The sequence below is a fragment of the Euprymna scolopes genome, chromosome 21, assembly GCF_053919585.1.
Source record: "Euprymna scolopes isolate OS-2025 chromosome 21, ASM5391958v1, whole genome shotgun sequence".
In the NCBI taxonomy this organism is placed as follows: Eukaryota; Metazoa; Mollusca; class Cephalopoda; order Sepiida; family Sepiolidae; genus Euprymna; species Euprymna scolopes.
The window spans coordinates 40,668,307-40,693,464 of NC_136502.1; the positions used below are offsets into that span (position 1 = coordinate 40,668,307).

Genomic DNA, 25,158 nt, shown 5'->3' on the forward strand with positions numbered 1-25,158 from the left:
CATACGTGGTGATTTCAGGTATTAAAAAAAGCTATGGAACAGAGTAGATTTATGGTGAATGCAGAAAAGACCAAAATTATAATCTGTGGTGCAGGATTTGATCTTCTTGAGTTTTGACAGACTCGCATGTGTTATCTGTGTTTTTTTTTAAAGTAAATCTTCTGCTAACATTGCAACTATGGTTGCAAGCTGGCACTGATGAATTAGAGATGGTAGCTTCCTTTTGCAATCTAAGAGACATGCTCTTAGCTTCTGAAGGTCATAAACTGGCTAGCAAAAACAGGAGTCAAAACTATGAGCAGATGCTTTTTTGAACTGATATGCTAATAGATATATCACACACACACACACAAACATATCTCAATTACACACTGGTTATCTGCCCTTGTGATTTCAGATTTCTCAGACAGGTGGCACTTACTGTTCTGTATCTCTCTCTTTCATTTGAATCGTCCATATTATGTACACGCCTCGATAGGGCGTTATTGTTTCAAGGTAAGAATGAATACACATGTTTATGTTAACGAACTCTCATGATCAAACAAACAAACACCCAGATATGTATACACAATGAACTCATGAGCGCAACAAACAATTTCAAGTTAGTTCATATACATATACATACACACACGTGTACAAAAACACTCTTTTAGTTATTACAGATTTCAAGTCAAATAAAATATCTTATTTATATATATATATATATATATATATATATAATTCGGTTTTAATGTTCTTTCTTTTAATGTTCTTTTTCAAATTTACTCTGTAAACTTGGTCTTTATTGTTGATTGTTTTTTGGAACATGCAAAATGCATATCTCAACAAGTGATGACCTACGACGTTCAACATAACAGCCTCGACAAAATATTGAACATGCTCTCTACAGATCGATACCTCTGATCTCCACAAAACTGTAAAAAGTTCTGTAAACTGTAGTCATCATGTCGTCTCGCACACAAGACCATCGCCACAGTGTTACATCACTGTGTTTATTTTTATTGTCATGAATTTTAATGGAATGTGCTCTGACGAATTCGTTGTACTAATCCATCAAGCAACAAAATCCGATGCTATCACTGTAAAAGTCTTTTAATGTTGGAAGTTGCTTTTCTCAAACTGCTAGACTTTAGAATTCCCTCCCTATTTCCTGCGTCCTCAACTGTTTAACATGTAGAAATTTTAGTGTAATGTGAACAGACATCTCACTGCTCAACTCCCTGCTTAGAGTGTGCCTGTATGTATTGTGTCCGATTTATGTTAGCCCCTTACGACTCAGTGGCAATTTGCCTTGTTTGGGGTGATTAGGGGTTTAAAAAAAAATGGAAAAGAAGTTTTGGTTTATCTTTCTGCATCCTTTCTCTCCTTTTTTTTGTTAATTTTCATTGATTTAAATTTGCATAATGTGTGAGAGAAAGATAGGAAGAAAGAAAGAAAGAAAAATTACTCTCAGCAAACATTTGCATTTATGCAACTACTAGTGTCTGCAATTATACCTGCCTTAGTGGCTAAATTAGCTAGACCATTGTATTTAAAGTCAGAAGTTCTGATTTCAAACCTAATCAGTGACATAAGTATTTTTATTCTGCTTTTGTCCAATAGATGAACTGAAACATTTTAAATTAAGCAAATTGTTAAATTTTGATTTTTTCTATACTTTATACAAATTAAGATCCTGGACAATGCAAGATAACCCAGCTAGTTATTAATAGATGTTAATACTTACTGGCTCCTCATACAAGGTATATTGATGCAGTTAGCAGCTGCAACTGCAGCAAATGGCACAAATCTTCCAATAAGAGGAGGCATTGACTGCAATTAGAAGTGAATTATAGTCTTGAAATTTAATGAACATGATAGTTTTAGAAATAAAATAGTATTAAAAAAAACAAAAAACAAAGTGATGTCTTTAGCTTGTGTGCTCCCTCTCTCGACAACAATTGCTGATCACATTTCTGAAGTTTTGAGATAAGGAATGGTTATTCATATTATTTGGATTCTGAGTAACCTCAAACATTCTTCAGATGTATCTTGTCGAACTTGGGAACGTTTCTGATGAACTCTGGAATCTGTACGGAATTTTGCAAGGACTCATAGCACAGTGGTTAGAGTACTTGGAAAAATTCAATTGTAAAGTGATATTCTCCTGAAGGTTTAAGGTTCAATCCTCAGTGTGGGCGACTGAAAAATACAATTGTGAATTACTTAGAAGCTTTATCCAGTCATGGCTGAAGTAAATAAAGGGTTCCATTCGATAGAAACATTCCCAAGTTCGATAAGATATACCTGAAGAGGTTGGAGGTTACATCAACTGAAATGTTAGAAAAATGACACTCAAGATGAGAACAGTAGTTTGAAGAATCCAAATAATATGAAAAATTGCTGACTCTAATACTGTTTCTGTAACTTCTCTTTCATCTTCCATTCTTGTTCTTGTTCTGACTGTTTTATTAGTGCTCACATTGGTCACCAATGCTGAGGGAGCAAAGATTTTGTTGCTAAGCAGGTTTGTCTGGGATATGTATGTCGAGGGGGCACAAGTGCAACGAGTTCATCAGAGCACATTCCATTAAAATATTTGCCAAACAGGCACAGAGATGCAACATTGTATTATCTCTCTTTGTCTTTTTTTCGACTGTTTTCAAAATGGCGGACAATGTAGCTGCTCTTTGGTTACTTATAAAATTTGATTTTCTTATTTTGTTTTTTAATATAGGGGGAGTTCTGGACAAGAACCAAAGAATGTACATTAATAAATCCACAATCAATACAATAATAAAGAGAAAAAAAAGAACTCAATCCTTTGAAAAACTTTACTGACCTGAACAACCTTATTGAATCCAAGTGCTGTACCCATGGCTCCACCTGTAGCCAAGACATAAGACAATCCAAGTTGCCTGGTTTATGAAATAAAAAAATCAAAAGCAAAGAAAATTGAAGATTAAATTCTATCTTATATAAAAATATTGGTGCATATTATCAAAAAATATTATTATTTTTTCTTTTGTGAAAAAAAAAAGCATATTTGAAAAATATGCTTTTTCATCTTTATAATAAAAAAGTAAACAAATCGTATAACTAAGGAGTAATGTGTTTTCTTTTGTCTGATTCGTTTCAATAATCATGCTGAGCTCTTGGGGTTTTTTTTTCTGATAAAAAATGTAATTTTTAGTAATTGGTCAAATTAGGCATGCAATTCATTATTTTTATCAAAATTTTATGCCGAATGCAAGCCAACTATTTTCAATGCAAAAGGAGGTCATTAAAATGGTTAAAAATTGAGTTTTATAAAACCCTACTAAAAATTACATAATCAAAATTTGTGGACTGATGGACTTTCACAAGATTTAATGCTTCTTTCATCTAATATTCATCAAATGCATTAAAAATACTCAAAGTGGATTTAAGTTGATCTAAGGAGAAACAAAAAAAAAAAAAAAATGAAAAACTAATTGATCACATTTATGGTACTTTTGCCTATAAATTCTCTTTAAAATATGGTTGAAATGCATCAAGTCAAACAACACAACATACATATGAAGCTTAATATAACCATAAGTTTTTTTTACTTGAAAATGACCATTTATCAAGGCCTGAAGGCCACTCAAGGATAAGGGTTAATGAATGTAAGATAGTAGTATAGTAATTGTTAATGGTATAAATTGGGTAGAATTTGATTATTTATAGGGATGGCTTAACAAGAATTTGTTTACATTGGATTTGAAGGCTACTACGTTGTATTCAACTGGGAAGCAGGTCAATGGAACAATGTTTCACAGGTGGGTAATTCTAGAAAAAAAACGTTGTTCATGGAATCTGTGTTTAAATTTAGGCATAGATAGCGAGTAGGGGAAATAGTATATATTGGTTGTAGCTAGTTGAATGGTTTTTTGTGAAAGTTTGGCAGGTGGGGACTATAGATTGGAGTTCAGTTGAGCACTTGCCATGAAAATAACGATAGTATTAATAAATTTTTCTTAAAAATAATACATTAAGCCAAAAAAGACAATTTGGTACTCCTGCAGTATTTTACCCACCGATTTCACGATCTTAGCCGAGCGTTGACGAACGCTTTCGGCGTTAACGCCGACGAAAGCCGAGAATTCGGAGCTACGGTGCAAGAAGAACGCTAAAAGTATGTGAATAGCAACAACATTACAAGGAAAAGATATTACACACACACACAACAAAATGGATAAAATTAATACAAAAAATTTGGATAAAATAAATCACAAACACTTACCGTAAGTTTTTTTTAAAGTAGAATAAATTTATTTTGTTGAATGTTTTTTTTTTGGGGTTCATTTTGTTTTCCGATAGCTTTTTTTTTTGGGGGGGGGGGTAAGCAACAGTAATAAACACTTCAATGTTTTTTTTTTGTTTGTTTTTAACAAAACGTTATTAAACAGTAACAACAATGTTTTTTTTGTTTTTTTTTCAGTAATGTTTGTAGGGGGGGGGACAACAATTACTGTTTATCTTTAGTTCCGACTGGAAGATTTTCTACTGACTGTAGAGGCAAAGTAGGGAGCAAAGGGTTTTCAGAGGATGTGGAAAGAAGCTCCTTCCCAACCGGGTAGCCTTCCGCGATTTGATTTATTATGGAGACAAAAGAAGGGTTGTGTCCAAATTTTTGTCTCCACATAAATTTGCATAAATATGTTTCCAACAGCTCCCGGTTTTTTTTTTTTATCGCTAAATTAAATAGCTGAAATGAAAGGCTGTGTATTTTTACTTTGAACAATAAAATAACTGAAATGAAACGCTATGTGTGTAATTTCAATGAAAATTATTCGTCTGCTGCGCGTTCGTTTGAAGCGCCCTGATTGGCTGATAGAGTATCGTACCGCTCGCCATGTTCCGGCGTTTTCCGACGGATGTCGATCAACGCTCGGCTAAGATCGTGAAATCGGTGGGTAAAATACTGCAGGAGTACTGACAATTTAAATATGACCATAAGTATTAATAAAGAACAAATATTAAACAACGTAAAAAACATTTGTTCACTTTTTCTTATCACTACTGGTGCATGACTTTAATCTGTATATATATAAAAGTGAAAATTTGTGTGTGTGTGTGTGTGTGTGTCTATGTACATTTTCCTACAAAATAACTCAATTTTCGGTCTACAGACTCGAGATTTGACATAAGGAGTATTGAGATTTGGGAAAATCTTTTTAATTGGTTTTCAGCCAGAAATTTGGCTGCCAGGGGGTCAAAGTTCAACGATTTGACCTTCGAAAACTCTACCAAACTCCTCTGCCAATTTTTGGTTTAAACACTTGAAATTTTAGATGTGGGTTCCTTGGACATGGATCAAGCTTTTTAATTTGATTTGAGCCCAAAACATTAAATGTTAGGAGGTCAAAATTGGGGTCAAAGTTTTTAAAAAATGTGACATCCCAGCCAATTTTTAGTCTAAACATTTGAAATTTTACATAAAGTTTATTTATTATTATATGCTTTAATATAGGAAGAATTCTGGGCAAGAATCAATGTTCCATATTAGCAGTCATCAGCTTTTAAATAAATTGTAGTCAAGCACACTATTGTATTATCAGTGACATGATACAACAACCAATGAAAATCGGCTTGTCAAATGCAAAGTCTGTTCACTAAACTGCTAACTGGGTCTCATTTTTAAAATCAGATAACTTTATATGATTGAAATCTTACGTTAATGGCACTGGGGAGTCACCACTTCGATTTGTATAATTCACAACAGCGTTGAACGATTGATTAAACCATTGCCAGAAAATAACAGCCATCGGAGTTCTGAAAATAAAAGAAAAAAGTGTTTTTATTTGTAATACAAAAATGCTCAAGTTCCTTCTGAAAGTCAACAGTTTTTTTGGGTGCTTATCAATTCTTCTTCTTCTTCAATTTAATGTTGATTTTACATGCTGGCATTTGTTGAATGGATTTTAGAAATTGACATCCAAACTAACGCATCTCTTGCCAGGTCCTTATTTATCCATCTTATCACTTCCTTGGCTTTCCCCTGAACTGAACCTGTTACTTCAACAGATACACTGAGGGCATTGCTAAGGCTGCTGCAAAGAAAATGGGCTCTCTGTTTCTCCCATGCTAGAAAGTTACTTATGCCTGAGAGTATCATGTACCTCTACAAGGCCACCATTCGCCCATGTATGGAGTATTGCTGTCATATTTGGGCTGATGCATTTGATACTAGTCTCTCCCTCTTAGACAGAGTTCAAAAGAGAGTCAGTTGAAATTTGGGCTTGATGATAAATGCCCTGGAAAAGTCACTTCTGATTAATGTTTAGTTTTAAAATATGCAAAAGAAAAAAATGATTTCTGGTGATTTTAAATGGTACCTCTTCTTTTCTCGTAAATTGAGCTCATTAATAAAAAAAAAATTAAAATAAAATGGTGAACTACACCTGGGCTTGAATTGAGGATCATTCAATCCGTAGTCCAATGCTCTAGAACTGAACTACTCCAGACGTCAATAAGGAAGGAACTCACACACACAGTGACTTTATATATATATTATATAAATAAAAAAGAACAAACCAGGTTATGTGTTCATCAATGTTTCGCCTTTATTTCAAGACTTATATATAATAGAGAACAACAACCTCAAAACAGCTTTCATATGTTTAATTTGCATAACTATTTTTTAAACAGTTTATAATGAATTAATGTTTGGTGTTACTCATTTGTAATTTTATTGTCCTATTTTTTCTCTGTATACGGAATAGTTTCAATAATATTAACAGTAATTAAGTGATTTAACGAAATAGGATAAATAACCAAAACCTTTCAAATATTATGTTTCTTGATTATTATTTCATGTATGTATATAAAAGTTTATGTATCTATTTTCAGTATTGATAGTATCAATTTTAATCTGAATAAATGATTGAATAAAAAAAGTTATATCTCTCTGAAAAATGTCAGGTGAAAATATCTGTTTGGATGATTAAGAAAATAGGCATTAGTTTTATACAAATTTTAACTTCAAAGTATAGAAAAAAGACGAAGAAAAAAATTTCAAATGGGTTCTCTTACTTATAGAAAGTCATCATGCAACCTGTGATGCTCATATTCATTGGTACCTGAGCAGACATCCGTCCAAGCAGAAACATCTTCTCTTTCGTATCCGGGTGGTAGGCAGAGTCGTAAAGATGTTTGGCCTTCCAAATGTCATCTTCGCTGAGATGGGAGAACTTTTCATTTCCAAGTCTATGGGAAAAAAGATTAATAGAGATTTATTAAAAACTAATATAAGAAAAATGACAGGAAAAAAAAAAAAAAATATGCTCTGCCAGTGTTTGCACCAATGTTTATCTTTTCATTGTAGAGGCTTCTAGATAGCGGAAGATTTTCAACTCTAATAACTTCTTTCCTCGGACAGCTTGTTTTCAGAATTCCTTCCAGCTCACTGTTTTCCTTGTCTACACCTACATGCAGCAATTTAAATATAATGTGGGCAAACATCTTGTTACCCCCCTCCCCCAGATTGCTCTGTTATAAATCTGGACCCTATCACAGTAATCCCTTACATTCAGTGGTAATATACCTTGTTTAGGGCTAACAAAGTTAAAAAAAAACAAACTTTTTTTATTAATATAAAATAATGCCTCAGTCAGTGAAGTAAAAAAAAGAAAAAAGAAAAGGTCTCATATTGGAAAGTTTAAAAAAAGAAAAATACCCAATATGTGAAGAGAGCTTTATTGGGCAATTAACTTGATCATTTCCTCCAAGAATTAACTTATAAACATTTCTCTTTATAGCTTACTTGCCTTCAATATATATATATATATATATATATATAGATAGATAGATAGATAGATAGATAGATAGAGAGAGAGAGAGAGAGAGAGAGAGAGAGATGTGTGTATATTAGTTAGGGTAATTATCTTGTCAAACTCTAGAATCTGATTGGGATTTTGAATCCTGTATTTAATCCATGGGAGTAAATTGTTCTGGTTCTATCAGTAATTCTTAATTGTATTCTTAGTACTATCCATACTGAGGATTGAACCTTTAACCTGCAGAAGACTGCCACTTAGAACTGATTTTTACTAAGCACTTTTATCAGTTGTGACATGTACTTGCAGAATCAGAGCAAGCTATCTCTAAAGATTAAATAAAGGATTAAATTTGAAATTCCATATGGATTCCAAAGTTCAACAAAACGCACCTGAAAAAAAAAAAAAAAAAAATGGTCGGACAGGGCTCTATGGACAAATTTATCTTTAGTTGACTTTTGACAACTAAATATTTTCGTTGATTAGCCAAATAGAAAAGTTACTAGTCAAACCCATATGATTTTTGGAATATGGCATCTTTGTTCCATGGCAAGTACATATATTATAAAGATTTTTCTGTATTTTTTTTTTTTTTTTTAAATAAATGTAATTCTAAATATGTACCAAATTTTATGTTGACATTTGAAGGTATAAATATTCGAATTTCTTCAAATATTTTTTACACAGACTGCATTAAAAAAAAAAAAAAAAAAAGAGTATATTGTCCTATTAAACTTTTATTGTTTAAATAATTTGACTTTGTTTGTTTTATTAAAAAAGATAAATATTAAAAAAAAAGATATTTTTTGCTCAATAATGACCTTTAGAAGATTTTTGGTGAAAAAACAACATCATTGCGAAAAGATAAGCATTTTATTATTTCTAGTCGCCACAAATCACTCACAAATCAGACTGTTTCACTCGCAACGTAAAGCCGTGTTGGAAGTTACATTGATATGCATGTCTGAATAATTTAAAGGATACAGATTTTCTTGATTTTATCAATTTTTTCAAATAACATGTGAAAATACAAATTAAATATTTATTGGAATGTGATACTATAAAGTGGACCTGGGGTGGATTTGGGCCACTAAGTGCTTAGAGGGGGGGGTAGACAAAGAAATCGGAAATATCCAACAATAGACAAAGAGATATGAAATGGCTTAGAAAAACAAAGAAATCGGAAATATCCTAATAACAATAACAATAGAAACCTGCTGATAAAACAGGGAAGGGCAGCTTCTGGTAGCCAGGGTGGGGTGGGTGACCTGACAGAGGAGACAGACAGTTGAGATCGAGATGCGCTCGAGAGCGGATGGAAGTTGAACAGTCAGTTGACAGTTAGATGCCCGTCGCAGCAGATGGAAATTGGACAGTGACAGTTGAACAGTTATAGAGTTGACTGTGAACTAGAAACGTGGACAATTTTGGAGTTGATTGTGAAACAGAGATAGACAAATGTAACATCGATAGAACAGGAGAAGACACACAAACTCACAAGTCCAACAGTCAATTTATATGTGAACGTTGGCGTTTGTGTTTTTCCTTTCTTTGTTCAATTTCTATTTTGTGAACTGTGTGTGTTCTCATCGACAGTCGCCAATGGGAAAAGAACGATCCGGCCATAAGAACAGTCGAACGAAAAATCCACGGTACACGACGTTTGGGAGCCGGCGATCTGACGAGGGAGACACATGTCGGATTACAATAGGAAAGAGGAGGAAAAAAAGAATGTTTCCTCGCAGATGTGATGTCCACACCATATTTCTGCTATAACCAGTATCGAAAGAACCACCGCAACGGCCTGATGTAGATTACATAGGACACGTTTAACAGCAGAGTATGTTCTGGCTAGAAACAAGATGTCACATCATTGACATACACCCAGAACTGTTTAAGTTTGTAGTATCTGAATAAAGCATGATTAGGCGTTTCTTTATGTGTTTTGCAGCAAGGATACTCGAATGACTCCTCTGTTCCAGAACTGGCTCATATAAATTCCAGGCCAATCACTATGTCAGAAAGAACTCAGTTGTTTAGATGACCCACACCTGGCACCCAACATATTTGGAGCGAATCGTTCTCTAGCCACCCAGACCACTCATCAAACAGATCCTAAGCTGCATCCTTCACTGATCCCCTGAAGAATTCTTTTCTAGAAGGTTGAGAAAGGTTACTGAACTAAGGAAGTTTTTTGGGCATGGTCCAGTACTCTTTGAAGTACTGCAGTTCATATCTCGGCTTATGACAATCCTGATTGAAAGGGTAAAAATGCGATCAAGAAAGGCGATCTCTGTCAAAGTCTGACTCAGAAAAACAGTCTGTCAGTGTATGGATGACATGTCACATTGAGCAATCTCAACTCTCCCTTATAGGAACATTGAATAGAGATCTGAATACAGATCGAACCCAGTGCCTCCCATTTACTCAGAGAAGTGGGGACAGTGAGCTGGAGATCTAGTCTGAACTGCACGCTAAGAACCATCAGTCAAACAGATAGATGCATAGTGTTACCACTACAGGCACACAAGTGCAGACTAATTGACTTGCTGTTGTTGATTTGAGCTCCTGCAACTGCTTGTAATTATATTACACTTTGATCCCAGCCCAAAGGCTGGTAGATACTCGACTGAGCTTCAATCTATTTCCCAGAAATAGAGATAGACAAATGTAACATCGATAGAACAGGGGAAGACACACACACTCACAAGTCCAACAGTCAATTTATATGTGAACGTTGGCGTTTGTGTTTTTCCTTTGTTTGTTCATATTTCTATTTTGTGAACTGCGTGTGTTCTCATCAACAGTCGCCAACAGGAAAAGGACGATCCGGCCATAAGAAGAACAGTCGAACGAAAAATCCACGGTACACGACGTTGAGAGTCCGGCGATCTGACGAGGGAGACACACGTCGAGTTACAGGAATAATAATCACCATCTTTTTAAAAATTCACCATAAATTAAAAAAATTTTTTTCATTTTATTTACTTACTAGCATCCAACCTTGCTGGTTGTAAAATACACTTCAATATATTTTAATTCATGTAGATTTCATATCTATTATTACAGAGGCATTTCTCTATTAAATATTATATTGTACCTAATATATAATAGTGATTTCAAAAGTTTAAAAAAAAAAAAAATGACTTGGGTGCCATCAGCTAGAATCAAAACCAAAACATTACGGCTCTAGCTGCGTTCCCTACCGATGTAGCTATCAAGAGATAGACAAGAAAGATTTACTATTAAACGACTTAAAGAAATGAATTGAATTTGGGCATGCGCAGAAAGAAACAGAAATATGTCGGCCAGTTGAAATGAACATTTTGCATTTTAACTTGGCTGATATATGTCTGTATACATTATTCATCCATCTAAACAAAGATTTTACTTATTATAAACCATCTTTGGTGTATAATTACTATTTCCTGCTAATTTTAGTGCTATGTGACCAGTAATTTAAGAGTTTATCAGTTAAATATTTATACACAGACAGACAGACACACACATACATCTACTGTTTTATTTATATAGATTTTTTTTTTACATTGGAGTCAACACTTCAGGATAAGGGTTAAGGAATGTACAGTAGTCAATGGGACAATATCATAGTAATCGTTAGTAGTGGAAATTTGATAAATTGGATTACTTAAGGGGAACAGTTCATCAAGAACTTGTTTACATTGGACTTAAAGATGACTATATTGTAGTCAGCTGGAAAGCAGGCAAATGGAAGAGAGCTCCACAGGCATGCAGTTCTAAGAAAGAAGTTTTGTTCATGGGATCTACGTTTAGGTTTAGGCACAGATAAAGAGTGGGGGAAATTATTGATAGTGTTTTCAGCTAGACGAGTGATTCTCAGATGTACTTTTATTACTTTTAATCTGACAATAACACTTTTCTACATTTAATATACTAGCAGTATTAACTTGCACCAGTGTATGTGAAGAGATATATTACCATGATATTATGGATGTCCCCCCCAGAGTGTTAGGAAGTGATTCATAAAAAAAAGAAAATATTATGGAAGTAAAAAAAACAAAAAAAACAGTTATGACAATGATTAAAAATGATTCACCAGAGCATAAAAAGGCGGTAGGATGGACACCATGAAGTAGGATGAGTAGTCAGCTGGGAGTGGCAGAGTAAGACGAAAGATCCAGTCATAGGATTTCTGATCTTGAAGTCAATATATTTACAAGTTTTGCGTTAGCTTATAACAGTTTTCATTTGACGGCTCAGTGGTCTCATTGGAGAGATTGGAGTTAAAGTTGGGCAAGAGCAGACCAGATCTGAGAAGATAATCACTAGAGACCAACAGCTATCAAAAGTGTAGATGGGTTAGACAACTGAAGAGAAGGAAAGCTGAATAACTATGGGTATCCCTACACCCAGAGCCAGGGTACCAGGGAGTGTTAGGAAAGAAAAGATTTTGTGAGAAAAAAAAAAAAAAGCCATGACAATGTTTAGAAATGATTTATCAAGGCGCATGGATAAGGATGGGTCATCAACTGTGAGTGGCAAAGTAAGATAATTATGAGGCAAGGCTTAAATTGCTTTAAATAGATCTTATAGCAAAAGTGCTTGTAGTTCTAGAAAAAATATGAGGGTCATTCCAGAAGTAATGAATCCTGTTTTTTAACAAAAAAAATAAAAAATATAGAAGAGATTCAGAAGGCTATCACAATGCGAGGAATGGAATGTAGTCGGTGTTGAGGAAGAAAGACAAGTTACAATTTGCAAATATATATATATATATATATATATATATATATATATATATATATATATATATATATCCAATAGTGTTAAGTATCAATATGTCTTACTTGAAGAGGCCTACTGTGTGTGACAATGTTCCATGATATATTTCAGGGAAGCCCCTTTGTCAAATGGTTGATGTTACAGATCTATTCAAAGCATGCTAGATAGAAGAGCAAAAACAAAAAATAAAATAAAATTGTCACTTGTTTCGTTTTTCTTCCTCAACACCAGATTTTTTTTTTTTTTACATGGAGGTCACCACTTATTAAGGCCCGGAAGCCACTCGGGATAACGTTTTTTTTTTTTTTTTTTTTTTTTTACACAGATGTCACCACTTATCAAGGCCCGGAAGCCACTCAGAGATAAGAGTTTTTGCAAGTACATTACTTTAGTGTGGAGATTTGATGAAGTGTTTACTTAAGGGGGTGGTTCATTAGGAATTTGTTAATGTTGGATTTGAACACATCCAAGTTGTAGTCAGATGGGAAGCAGGCAGACGGAACAGAGTTCCACAGGCGCGCAGTTCTAAGAAAGAAGTTTTGTTCATGGAATCCACGTTTTGATTTAGGCACAGATAAAGAGTGGATTCGGCTAGATGGGTGTTTTTTGTGAAAGATTGGCAAGGGGAGACCAGAGATTGGAGTTCAGACGAGCACTTGCCATGGAAATAACGATAAAACAAGGATAGGCTCGTAACGTCTCTTCTGTGGGAGAGAGGCTGCAAGGTAGAGAAAAGGGCATCCCCCACTAAGCACAAAGTCTATTTTGTACTCTGTCAAGGCAGGATAGGCTGTTTTTAGCAGCTCCTGCCCAGATATTGCAGCAGTATTCCATCCTTGGACGTACTTGGCTTTTATATAGATAGAGAATTGCATCAGTAGTGAGATATCTTCTGGAGCAGTAGAAGGATCCCACCATCTTTCCAGCGACCTTGGCAACAGACTTGATGTACGTGTTCCATTTCAGATCAGGAGTAAAGGTCAAACCCAGAAGCTTGTCAAAACACGGGACCTCTCCCAGACGAGAGCCATCCATCCCAATTGATGCCAGATGGGGATCAGAGCGTTGATGATGTAAGGATAGGAGTTTGGTTTTCGATGCATTAAAGGTAACCAGCCACGTCTTTCCCCACTGAACCACGCGCTTGAGATCAGAGGAGAGAGAATCAGAGAGAACTTTGTCATTTACAGCCTTTGACGTGTTGCCGTAGATGGTCGTGTCATCAGCATAAATGTCAACGAATGATTTAAGTATGTGTTTAGGGAGGTCATTGATGTAGATCAGAAAGAGAGTTGGGCCCAGGATTGACCCCTGAGGGACTCCAGCATTAATACTGCAGGCCTCTAATTTTTGTCCATCGACCACTACTCTTATGAGCCTATCGGAGGTTATTGAGTGTACAGTAATCAATGAGATAGTATCGTAGTAATCATTAGTATTGGATATTTGATAGGGTGTCTTACTTAAGAGAGCGGTTTGTCAGGAATTTGTTTATGTTGGACTTGAAGACATCCAAGTTGTAGTCAGGTGGGAAACAGGCAAACGGAAGAGAGTTCCACAGTCGTGCACTTCTAAGAAAGAAGCTTTGCTCATGGGATCTACGTTTGGTTTTAGGCACAGATAAAGAGTGGGGAAAATTAATGACAGTAGTTTCAGCTAGACAGGTGTTTTTCGTGAAAGATTGGCGAGGGGCGACCAGAGATTGGAGCTCAGACGAGCACTTGCCATGGAAATAACGATAAAACAAAGACAGGCTCGCAACATCTCTTCTGTGGGAGAGAGGCTGCAGGGAAGAGAAAAGGGCATCCCCCACCAAACCACAAAGTCTATTTTGTACTCTGTCAAGGCAGGATAGGCTGTTTTTAGCAGCTCCTGCCCAGATGTGGCAGCAGTACATCATTAGGTGTATCAGAATTTTGTAGGAATTTTTGACACCCCTAACACGAAACTGCAAATAAAATATAAAAAACTCGTAATTTCTCTTTTAAAGGTGGGTTGTTTATTTTCTTTATGGATTATACTTCCAAAATAAACTATTAAAGTTGTATAAAAAGTAATAGAAATATTTTTTAAAAAATAGTAATGAAATTAATTGAATGTTACGAGTTCAATATTTTTCAATTTTTAAACTTTAAAAATCTATCAAAATCTTTCTATTGATTCTATTTTTACGATATTTTCAGGGTCAATGTGAAATTTTATGCTCTTTCCAATAAACCGAATATAATATTTTAGACAAACGTTTTTTTTTTAATTCACACCCCTCATTTTCAAATGTCTATTAAAAAGTAAATAATTAATTTATGTACCAAAGTTTTATATATCACAAATTGAAGATAAAAGATCAATAAATAATATATTCGAATTTAAAAACAAAAAAAAGTAGTGTTTTTTAGAAATTTACCTGTAAAGTCCGAAGTTTAAAACCTTTTTAAAAAAAAACCCACGTTGTTTGTTTTTGTGTTTTTTTTTTAATGAAACCTTGGTCCTTGCTCCTTTAATTGAAAAAAAAAATTAGGGCTTGAATGACATTTTTCGAGGAGTTATAAGCTTCGAAAGATGGCGGGTGGAATTATTCAATAGTCTTCACAAAATTTCTGACACTGTTAGTACATCATCCTTGGACGTACTTGGCTTTTATACAGATAGAGAATTGCATTAATAGTGAGATATCTTCTGGAGCGGTAGAAGAATCCCACCATTTTCCCAGCGTCCTTGGCAACAGACTTGATGTACATGTTCCATTTCAGATCAGGAGTAAAGGTCAAACCCAGAAGCTTGTCAAAACATGGAGCCTCCCCAAGACGAAAGCCATTCATTTCAATTGATGCCAGATGGAGATCAGAGCATTGATGATGTAAAGATAGAAGCTTGGTTTTGGATGCATTAAAAGTAACCGGCCACCTTTTCACCCACTCTACCACGCGTTCAAGATCAGAGGAGAGAGAACTTTGTCATTTACGGCCTTTGATGTGTTAGTATAGATATCAACGAATGATTTAAGTATGTGATTTGGGAGATCATTGATGCAGATCAGGAAGAGAGTTGGGCCCAGGATGGACCTCTGAGGGACTCCAGCATTAATACTGTGGGCCTCTGATTTCTGCCCATCAACCACTACTCTTATGAACCTATCGGAGAGAAATGATTTAATAATTGAGAAAACATTTCCAGTAATACAGTAGCTAGAAATCTTGTGAAATAGGCCCTTATGCCATACCTTATGATGCCTTGATCGTAAAAATCCGGAGCGCGTTTTCTCCTTCATATCTTTGTTGCCACTTTGAAATCGACAAACCCACCTCCTAACTGTTCTGACGTCAACTGCATTGGCTTTATAAAACGTTCAACAGACACCAGTGAATGTTGATTGGTTAAGTTTTTACTGCATGGAGGAATTCAATGACGCATCTCTGCTTCTAATGCAGATCCATGACAGGGGTAGCTTTCCTAGAGTCTCACACTATCAATATCTGCAACAGAGAGACTTAACTTTCAGATCATGAATGCATAAGTTTAGTCAGCATAACAATGCAATTGGCAATTTCTCTGATCCAGTCAGGCAGAATAAAAAATAGGAGGCACTACTTTTGGAACATCCTTCATATAATAAAAAAAAAATCAATTTTATTAACAACTGGCATTTTCATTATTTTTTTTTTAATTTTTATCTAACAATGGAAAACCTGATAAGAACGAAAACTTGAATTTATAAGACTAAAAAATCCAATCTTGATCGCTCTTCGGGGCCTGTGACACAAAGTGAAACAACAATTATGAAGATGACGATAACAGTCCACAAATAAATAAATATACACAAATTGCTCATCTCAAAAGATTAAAATATATATATATATATATATATATATATATATATATATAGGGTGTCGTGTCGCAATAAAATGTATACACTCTTTAAATTATCTCAACTTGCTACATGAAAACGCTATGCCACGTCTCCAAGAGATGTTTAGGAATAAAGAATGGCACTTCCAGCTCGATGGAGCACTTCCCACTATCATCATGCCGTAAGAACATTTCTTGATAGTCACCTGCAAAACAGATAGTTAGGACGAAGAGGAAGTATCAAGTACTGTCCACGCTCGCCGGACCCCCCCCCTTTCTCTTTGGGGGGGGGTAGGGGTATGCTAAACACAGGGTTCACATCACAAAACTAGCCAAAATGAATGAATTGAAAGCAACCATTGAAAGAAGATGTGTCAACATACCAACTAAACTGATTAGAAACGTTTTTGATTTGATCAGTAAGCGTTGTCAGTTGTTCATGTACCACAATGGCCAATAATTCGAACATTTTTGCTAATTAACTGGTTTCTATATTTGTTCACAGTATTTTGATGTATGAAACCTTTCTTTCTTAAAATAAATGTTGGTTTTATGGTCATTTAAAGAGTGTATACATTTTATAGGGACAACCTGTATATATATATATATATATATAACATTTGGTACAAATCCGACACTTGTAGACCAGATAAAAACGAAAATTTGGATTTATAAGACCAAAAATGAGGCCCATGGACAAGTGTGAAATAACAACAAAAACTATGAAAATAATGATAATAGTCTGCAAAAAATAAATAAAAATGGCATTTTCATGTTTTTTTTTTATAAAGCAACTGCATTTGCTAGCAGATCAGAAAATAACTAGAAAATGTTTTGTAATTGTGCATTAAATAATATAAACTATACCGGACCAGGAGATCTAACCTTTGAACTCTGACTGAAGACAATTTTTACAATCAGTCAGCAACAGAGATATTTTTAGTCACTAACTCTTCATTGTCATTCTCATCATGGCCATATTTAATTACAAATTCCGGTGCAATTACACTATAGTAGTGAAATTCGAAATTTTGAATATTGAATTTTAAGGCAAAACAATAGTCTCTACTTAATTGTCATGTAACAGTAATGAATGCATCCAAAAATTATGAAAAACGATAAGATAGAAAAAAAATTATTAAAAAGAAAACATTTTTTGATAGAAATTAGTGAAAATAAAATATTTGGCAAAAAACACTGGAGAGTTCCAAAAGGAGGTAAATAGCATGTAACTATTTCCAATTTTTTTTAAATAAATTCTGTTTTGCCTTGTTTTTAGCATAACTGAGTTACTTCCTTTGTTATTATGTCATGTCTTCCTAAAGAAATATGGCAACGATTTTTTACGATAAAAACAAGAAATGTTTTTTTTTAAATAATGAGGTAATATTGAAGTACAATTAAGCAGATATCATTGCTTATAGTTGAAATTGACATCAAAAGTCACTAGATATCATTGTTGTTTTTTTTTTTAATCATTTTTTTTTTTTTTTCCGAATTTAGCTATTATAGTGTAGTTCCATCCAAATACATTTAGAAAAGAATTCTTACAAACAAAATTCACTCATTGAAATATGCATTTGTCTTTGTTTATTCAAAGTTATTCATCTCTTCAGTTATAGGTATTTATCAATAATTGTCTAATTTATCAATTAGCTCATTGTGTTTTTTTTATTTGATATATAAAATGCATAAAAACATCAAAATAAACTCGTAGGGAAATTTTCCTTCCATTCTTTAACTTCTATATCTTAAAATATTCACAACAGTTATAAGATTACTTGGCCTGCTGTGGGGATTATCATGCACTTAGACCATTTGGTAGTATACAAGTAAAGAAACTTAAAATGATATGTTTTGGAGGGGGAAAATTTTTTGCATGTTTTTTAAAAATTTTCTTTAAAATTTCAGCTTTTGATCCATAATAAACTTTATCACCACCACCATCATCATCATCATCATCATCACTTTAACATCCACTTTATATGCTCGCCTGCCATGAGCAGTTTTTACAAATTGACTTTAAAACTAACCCATCTCCGGTCAGGTTTTTAATTTTTCCCTCAAGTCCATCCTTATTACTGCCTCCCATGTTTTCCTTAGCTTTTTCCTGTGAACTAACCCTGCTGCCTCAACTATTCTACATCTACTAATCCAAGAACTCTTATTCAGTTTTTCAGAATGGCTATTTAAAAAAAAAAGATTTTTTTTTTACCATATTCCACCCCAAATAGGTCATACTGCCATTTGAAAGTAAAGAGCTATTATTTTGGATCATGTCAGGAGTTGAGAAACAACTTCACATTACATTTTAACTTCTACAGTTTAGTAGTCATCGAAGTGGGAAACAGGGAGGGAATTCCAAAGTCTAGCAGTCCAAAGGAAGAAGTTAGTTGAGTAGAAGGCTTTCCAACATCTAGGAACCTCAACAGTGAAATCTTGCTGCTGGTTGGGTTATATGTCGAGGGGCACAAGTGCTCGGAATTCATTAAAGCACACTCCATTACTTGTAAAACTAGTATAGGTATGCAACATTGTGGTGTTGGAACAGAAATTGGAGCTTGACCCATAGTGCAGGACCTATAAGATCAGAGACTCTTTTTTGGACCATGTCTAAGAGGAAAATCTAATAGATCCCACACTATCAACCAAGCTCCAACCTCTGTCCCATCGACACAATGTTGCATCCCTATGCTTGTTTTACAAGTACTTTAACGGAATGTGCTCTGATGTTTCTTGCTTCTTTGGCTGTACTAACATGCAGAAGTTTACATTTGATGTGAACAAACATCTCGCTGCTCAACTCCTCAAATAGTATCAATATATTTTGTTTATGATGAAAAAAAAATAAAATGAGATAGGTAGAGAATTTCATTCTAATGCATTTGATGAATTATTTGAGTACGTTTTTTTTTTGGTTATTAATTATTGAGTGTTAACTATTTTGTACTTTTATAAAAAAAAAAACAAAAAAACAAGATTTTATTGGATGGGCCATTAAATTTGGACAACAAAATGTTGACATTTGTCCAATAGGCAAACAATGATAATTTTAGCATAACAATTACATCAGTGTCATATCTATATATCAATATGTGAATTACTCTCTTCCTTCCCACTGTCTCTCCTCTCTTACCACGGGAAAAAAAAAAAAAAGAAAGAAGCATGGCTGATGAGAAAGTATGACAATTTGAAACAAGTAAATTTGTGTGAAAACAATTATAAACAAAATTGAATGGAACAGCTGTTCTGTCAGGTCACGTTGAGTTCATAGTTATGTTGTCCTATAAAAAAGGGGAGAAACTACTTTATAATAAAATTACAGTCACCATTATTACTACTACTACTACTACCACCACCACCACCTCAAACAAGGAGATTTTGATTTTTTTGATAGAGTTTTGCTTTGTTTGTATATAACTTTGTGTTTACATGGGTCAACCAACTGTAACCAAAAATGGTCAAAATATCGATCATGGTTAACTTTGGATGGATTTAATTTGGGGACATCTAGGTCAAAGGTCAAGATCACAGAAAAAGCAAAAAGTCACATTTTGGGAGATAACTTCAGTTCTGTTCAATATAGAGATTCGATATTTGGTCCATATTGTAGCCCATGAAAACCCACATTTCATACAATATATATATATATATATATATATTTTTACATAATTTTAGTTTCAGTTTTTTAAATTTGATATATGAATCTGACAATCTTTGATAACAGCAACAACCATGAAAGATTTCAGTCCCATAAATTAAATAATTTTTGAGTTATAAACGTTTCCATGGCATAACTTTGGGAATACTCTTCATACAATAAGGAGAAGTAAGACCCATATAAGACTTTGGCCCATTCTTACATTGTCACACAAAAGTATACAGTCCTACGACTTATGTTCTTCTGCTTTTTTTTTTTTATCATTATTACCAGTAAAAACATGCTTCCCCTGGTAATATATTTTTACTAGTATGACGAACGAACATATACTATAATACCCCCTGCCCTACTCCAAAGGAGAAGGTGATGCTTGGGAAGATAAGTCTCATAAAAATGAAATTGAAAGACAAATTATTAATCCTCATCTCAACAATTTTCAAATATAATTAAAGTTCATTTTTACTTTACATTATTTCATTTCAAAAACAATTCACAAGCGATAATTACACTGTGCAACAAATTACAGTTTAAAAAAAAAAAGGTACATACCACATAAGACCTGTTTCGGTGTAAAAAAATTATCCTGATACAAAATCCTATCTTTATTTCTCTAGATTAGGCACCGTTTTCTCATTATGCTTTTGTTTTATATTCCAGCAATAGTCTGCCAACGTGTCAGGGTTCCATTTTCCTTTAAAACGTTTCTCCATCACTGAAATATCTTGACGGAATCTCTCATCGTGTTCATCATTCACATCACTAAGAGTTTCCACAAAATTCTCACAAGTGATAATTTTGCAAAAAAAACTGTACTTAATTCGACAAGGCGAGAAATGGATTTTCCATGCCATTGTGCATATAAAAACCTCATTAATCTCATTAATTATTTTGAAAGTTTCAATTAAAATCATCTCTTGATTCCTCTTTTCATAGTAAAGTAGTTAATCCTAATTTTTCCAATCTCTCTGTATAATTGTAATCTTTTACTCTTTTTTTATTAGTTTTGTCAATCTCCTTTGTATGCTTTTCAATCTCAAATTTGCATTCCAATTTTCATGTATGGAACCATGGCCTGATTGAAATATTCCACATGGAGCATTACCTATCTTGAAAACAATGCTTGTCTCCATTGAAATAATATCTCAAACCATCCATCTAATCATTCCAGGAGGAGGCGTAAAGATGGTTAATTGAAAACATGAATTAAAACAGCGAAGACAGACATGCAGTTCATGATTAGCGTCTCCTTATAAAAATATCTAATTTTATACTCCTAAACTAATTAACCGATCATTATGAATTTTACAACATAGCTTTTACATGTAAGAGTCGGTAATATTTAGTTTGATTTAGCTTTAAGCAAAAGACATAAAAAGGGAGTGAAAGTTATTTGTGAAAATTCAGATACATCCAAGTTTTGTGAAATTTTAATAAATAGGTATTAGACATCAATTGGTAAATATTCTGTAAATTTCAGTTTCTTTTTCGCATTTTTATAATTCTTAGCTTTAAATGTATTATCAAAGTCAACTCCTAAATCATATTCTTCATTTATTTTTTTAAATCGACCTATTATCTTTATCTATATAAAGTTAGGTATATTTATATGTATCGCATTCACTTGTAAACTACTAAACCGATCATTATAAATTTTGGTCAATGTGGATGCTAGGCTGTACACATACAAACAAACGTAGGTGTAAAAACCAACAAAATTGATTGAAAACATAATGTCCTTAATGTCATTAATTGTTTTGAAAGTTTCAATTGAATTACCTAGTAAAGTAGTTAATCCTAATTGTTCCAATTTCTCTGTATAATTGTAATCTTTTACTCTTTATTAGTTTTGTCAATCTTCTTTGCATGCTTTTCAATCTCAACATTACATTCCAATTCCCACGGATCTGTATATAATTATCTTCTTTTTAAGAGTTGACTTGATATGTTTAAAAAGGAAAATTGAACAAATAAAATGAATTCAAATTTTAATATTAACGAAAGATAAACTTACCGAACACCTTCAACAATAGATTTTGCTCTATCCAATTCTTTTGGAGATGTGAATAGATTCAGTGGGTTTGTAGTAATAAAGAAATGCTTGGCTCGGCCACTAAATGTGTTTTGGTCATAACGAGGTTGGTCGAGGTTGATAGAAACTGGGTTTGCAGGCGCATCTGCCATCTGCCAAAGATATAAAAAAAGAAAAGAAAAATCATTAAATCTTGATGAAGCTTCATTCTAGGAGTTAAAATATGACTATCATTTGTTTTATTGCTTATTTTGTTTTCTTTTTTGTCAACTGTTATTTTGCTGCATAAACCTTTGTATAGATACTGATGTCATTTAGGGTAGATCACACAGTCAGTTCAATTGAAAAGGCTAAGCTGTTTTATTACTGGACATAAAAACTTATTGACCAGGGAGTATCTCATATCTGGAACAGACAATTTTTCTAGGTTTTAAGTAGCTGACCCTCACAGCAAAGAACCTCATTTCATCACTATTTCAAATACACCAACCCATTTCTAGTGTGGTCTTTCTTCTCTTAGCTAAATATTTTCCCTATTGTAGGCCTGCCATCTGCAGCATGCAACTATCCATTCTACCAAACATGCAGGATTGTCCATATATAAATAAAAAATAAAATAATTAGGAATCCATAATGCAAGGAAATTATGTATTGAAATTTTTTTTTTAGAATCTATTTAGTTTAATCTGTTAAGCAACATTTCTTGTTTCTTTTTAACATAAGATTATCTGGTCAGATTTTCAAAGTCAAACCAAAATAACAATTCATCTAACATTGATATTTGATTTAGACTGACCTATTTTTTTTCTCTCTCTCTTTCACTCTGTTATTTGCACAAATATATTTTATTTTACTTAATTTTTTTGAGTTCTTCAAAAATAATTACACATTCATTAATAGCCCATTTGTCTCAGAGATCTACAGAAATCAAACTGAACTCCTCAGCTGGAATATATATATATCACCACCTAATATGACCATTCAAGCATCATAGGTTGTTTATCTTTGAACAAAAAAAAAAAAAAAAAAAAAAGTTACTATCCAGATTGAAGACGTTACTATTTTGAAGATGCAAGCCTATTTCTTTTGGAGCCCTTTCTCTTAGCTAAACATTTTATAAAATCCGATGTATGATTTACAATACATCTGTTGTAGTAGAATCAATTTCCACAAAGATGGACTAAAAAAAAAAAAAAAAAAAAAAAAAAAAAAAAAAAAAAAAAAAAAAAAAAATGCTATATAAACAAGCAGATCTAGTCAGCAGTAGGAAGTAGTCAAGTTAAATAATTATTTGCATAAAATTCATTTTATTCTACAATCAATTCTGAAGGAGACCGAGACCAATCACACTTAGAATTCACATAATCAGTGTAGAACCTCCATCTTTCTCAGAACACAGACTGTTCAAAGATGTGCAATCAAGCAAATAGCCTCCATCAGACACCTTGGGTCAGATTCATGAAAACTTTGGCATCGAGCAACTGATTTAGTAGATATTCACAAAATTATTAATCATCTCACCAACAACAAGCCTGAATGCCTCTTTTGCCCACCATGCGTTGAGCATGTGCGGACATGCTTAATAAATCAGAAAACAGCACCTGTGGCTTTCGGAAACAGGTTTTCACGCCCAGAATTGGTGAAAGCATGGAAGAAATGAATTGTATCAGTCATCGTTTCCTGAAACACTTTATTCTTTAGAATCATCACGCTGCCTCTCCCTACTTCTAGATTGCTTTACACGGGGAAACATACAAAATTTAAATTAATAACAATGCTAAGGCTGTCTTGGTATTACTTAGCAAGACCTTTAACCATCTTCTATATATATATAAAAGGCAAAACAGCCGCGCGCGTTTTTGTATGTCCACGAAAGGCTTTTTTTCGTGGGGTTCTCGACGAGGTTACATTTATTTAGAACTTTCCTTATACTTTGTAGATTATAATATCTTAGATTTGCGAACAGATGCCGTCTCTACATTTATTTGGATTGACTTTTAAATAAATCCCTGGTTCCCTGTGTTTGTTTGTCTTTCTCGTATAAATAAAGCGAAACTGATTGATGCAACTCCCTGATTTTCTGGCCGGGACGTCCAGAAAGGCAATCAGCTTTGATTAATGTGGAGGAGACCTTTCATATCAGACAATTGCTATTCATTTGGACACTGCCAGAGTTCTCCCTTTTTGGGGGCAAATTGGTTTTTCCCAACATCGTTGGAAAACAAATAAATAAAACAGCCAAAAGACGTTTATTCCTGCGCCTGCATGAACTCATTCACTTCTGCAAGTCAACCTTTTCATTGACATCGCTAAATTTGAATACTTTCACTTCCTTTGACGTCTTAGCGTAGCGGTAAGATGTCAGCTTTTCTTTCACTTTCTTTTCCGCCTTCGCGTCACGTGTTCAAGCCTGCCTTCTTACTACCACTAACACTAGTCTAATATATAAAAGGCAAAATGTGTGTATGTGTGTTTGTATGTCTGGCAAAAACTTTAGGCGCACGCAAGATTGTTTTCAAGTTCGATCCTTCAGTCAACAAATTGGCCAAAAACATTCATTACTTCACCAGTTTTGTACAAGGAGGGAGATCGCTTTTTTCGCCAGCATTTTAGCAAGTCATTGTCACCATTGGATTGACTACGCTTAATTTCAACGCTTTTGACTTCTAATTGCATGATGAAGACATCGGCTAAGATGTTACTTTTTTTTTTCTTCACATTAGAGGTTCGAGCTTGCCTACCTATTACCACTTTTTTTTTTGTTTTTAACACCTCTTTTCACCCAAACTGCCTACTGTTGTTTTGATCCCCCTCCTGCTACTACCACTTTTTTATCCCCAACTTTACTACATCTCCACACACCTGGGTAATGCCAGGTACCCCCACGTTTATTTTGAAACTGAATATATGAAGAATTTACATCATTATCAGTCTGGATTCTTTGTCAAACAAAAACTCTCCATCAGATACTACTATATTCTGAACATCTTGTTTCTCTGGGCTTGGATTCATTGAAGCTTCAACATTTGACAAATTACTTGATCAAAATTATTCACTACATCTAACACACGTCAGCCATA

The 25,158-nt window shown here is 33.9% G+C and overlaps 1 protein-coding gene across 1 annotated transcript in view; it reads right to left on the bottom strand.

Moving 5' to 3' along the window:
* LOC145242152 (sideroflexin-1-like) overlaps window positions 1-25,158 on the bottom strand; it is an 86,928-nt gene that overhangs the window by 13,484 nt on the left and 48,286 nt on the right. Inside the window, exons 2-6 of the mRNA XM_080105130.1 lie at window positions 22,061-22,230; window positions 7,036-7,209; window positions 5,677-5,775; window positions 2,822-2,897; window positions 1,727-1,812 (exon numbers count right to left, since the gene is read on the bottom strand). Of these exons, the coding sequence (XP_079961256.1) occupies window positions 1,727-1,812; window positions 2,822-2,897; window positions 5,677-5,775; window positions 7,036-7,209; window positions 22,061-22,230 (605 nt within the window). The remainder of the gene's footprint in view (window positions 1-1,726; window positions 1,813-2,821; window positions 2,898-5,676; window positions 5,776-7,035; window positions 7,210-22,060; window positions 22,231-25,158) is intronic.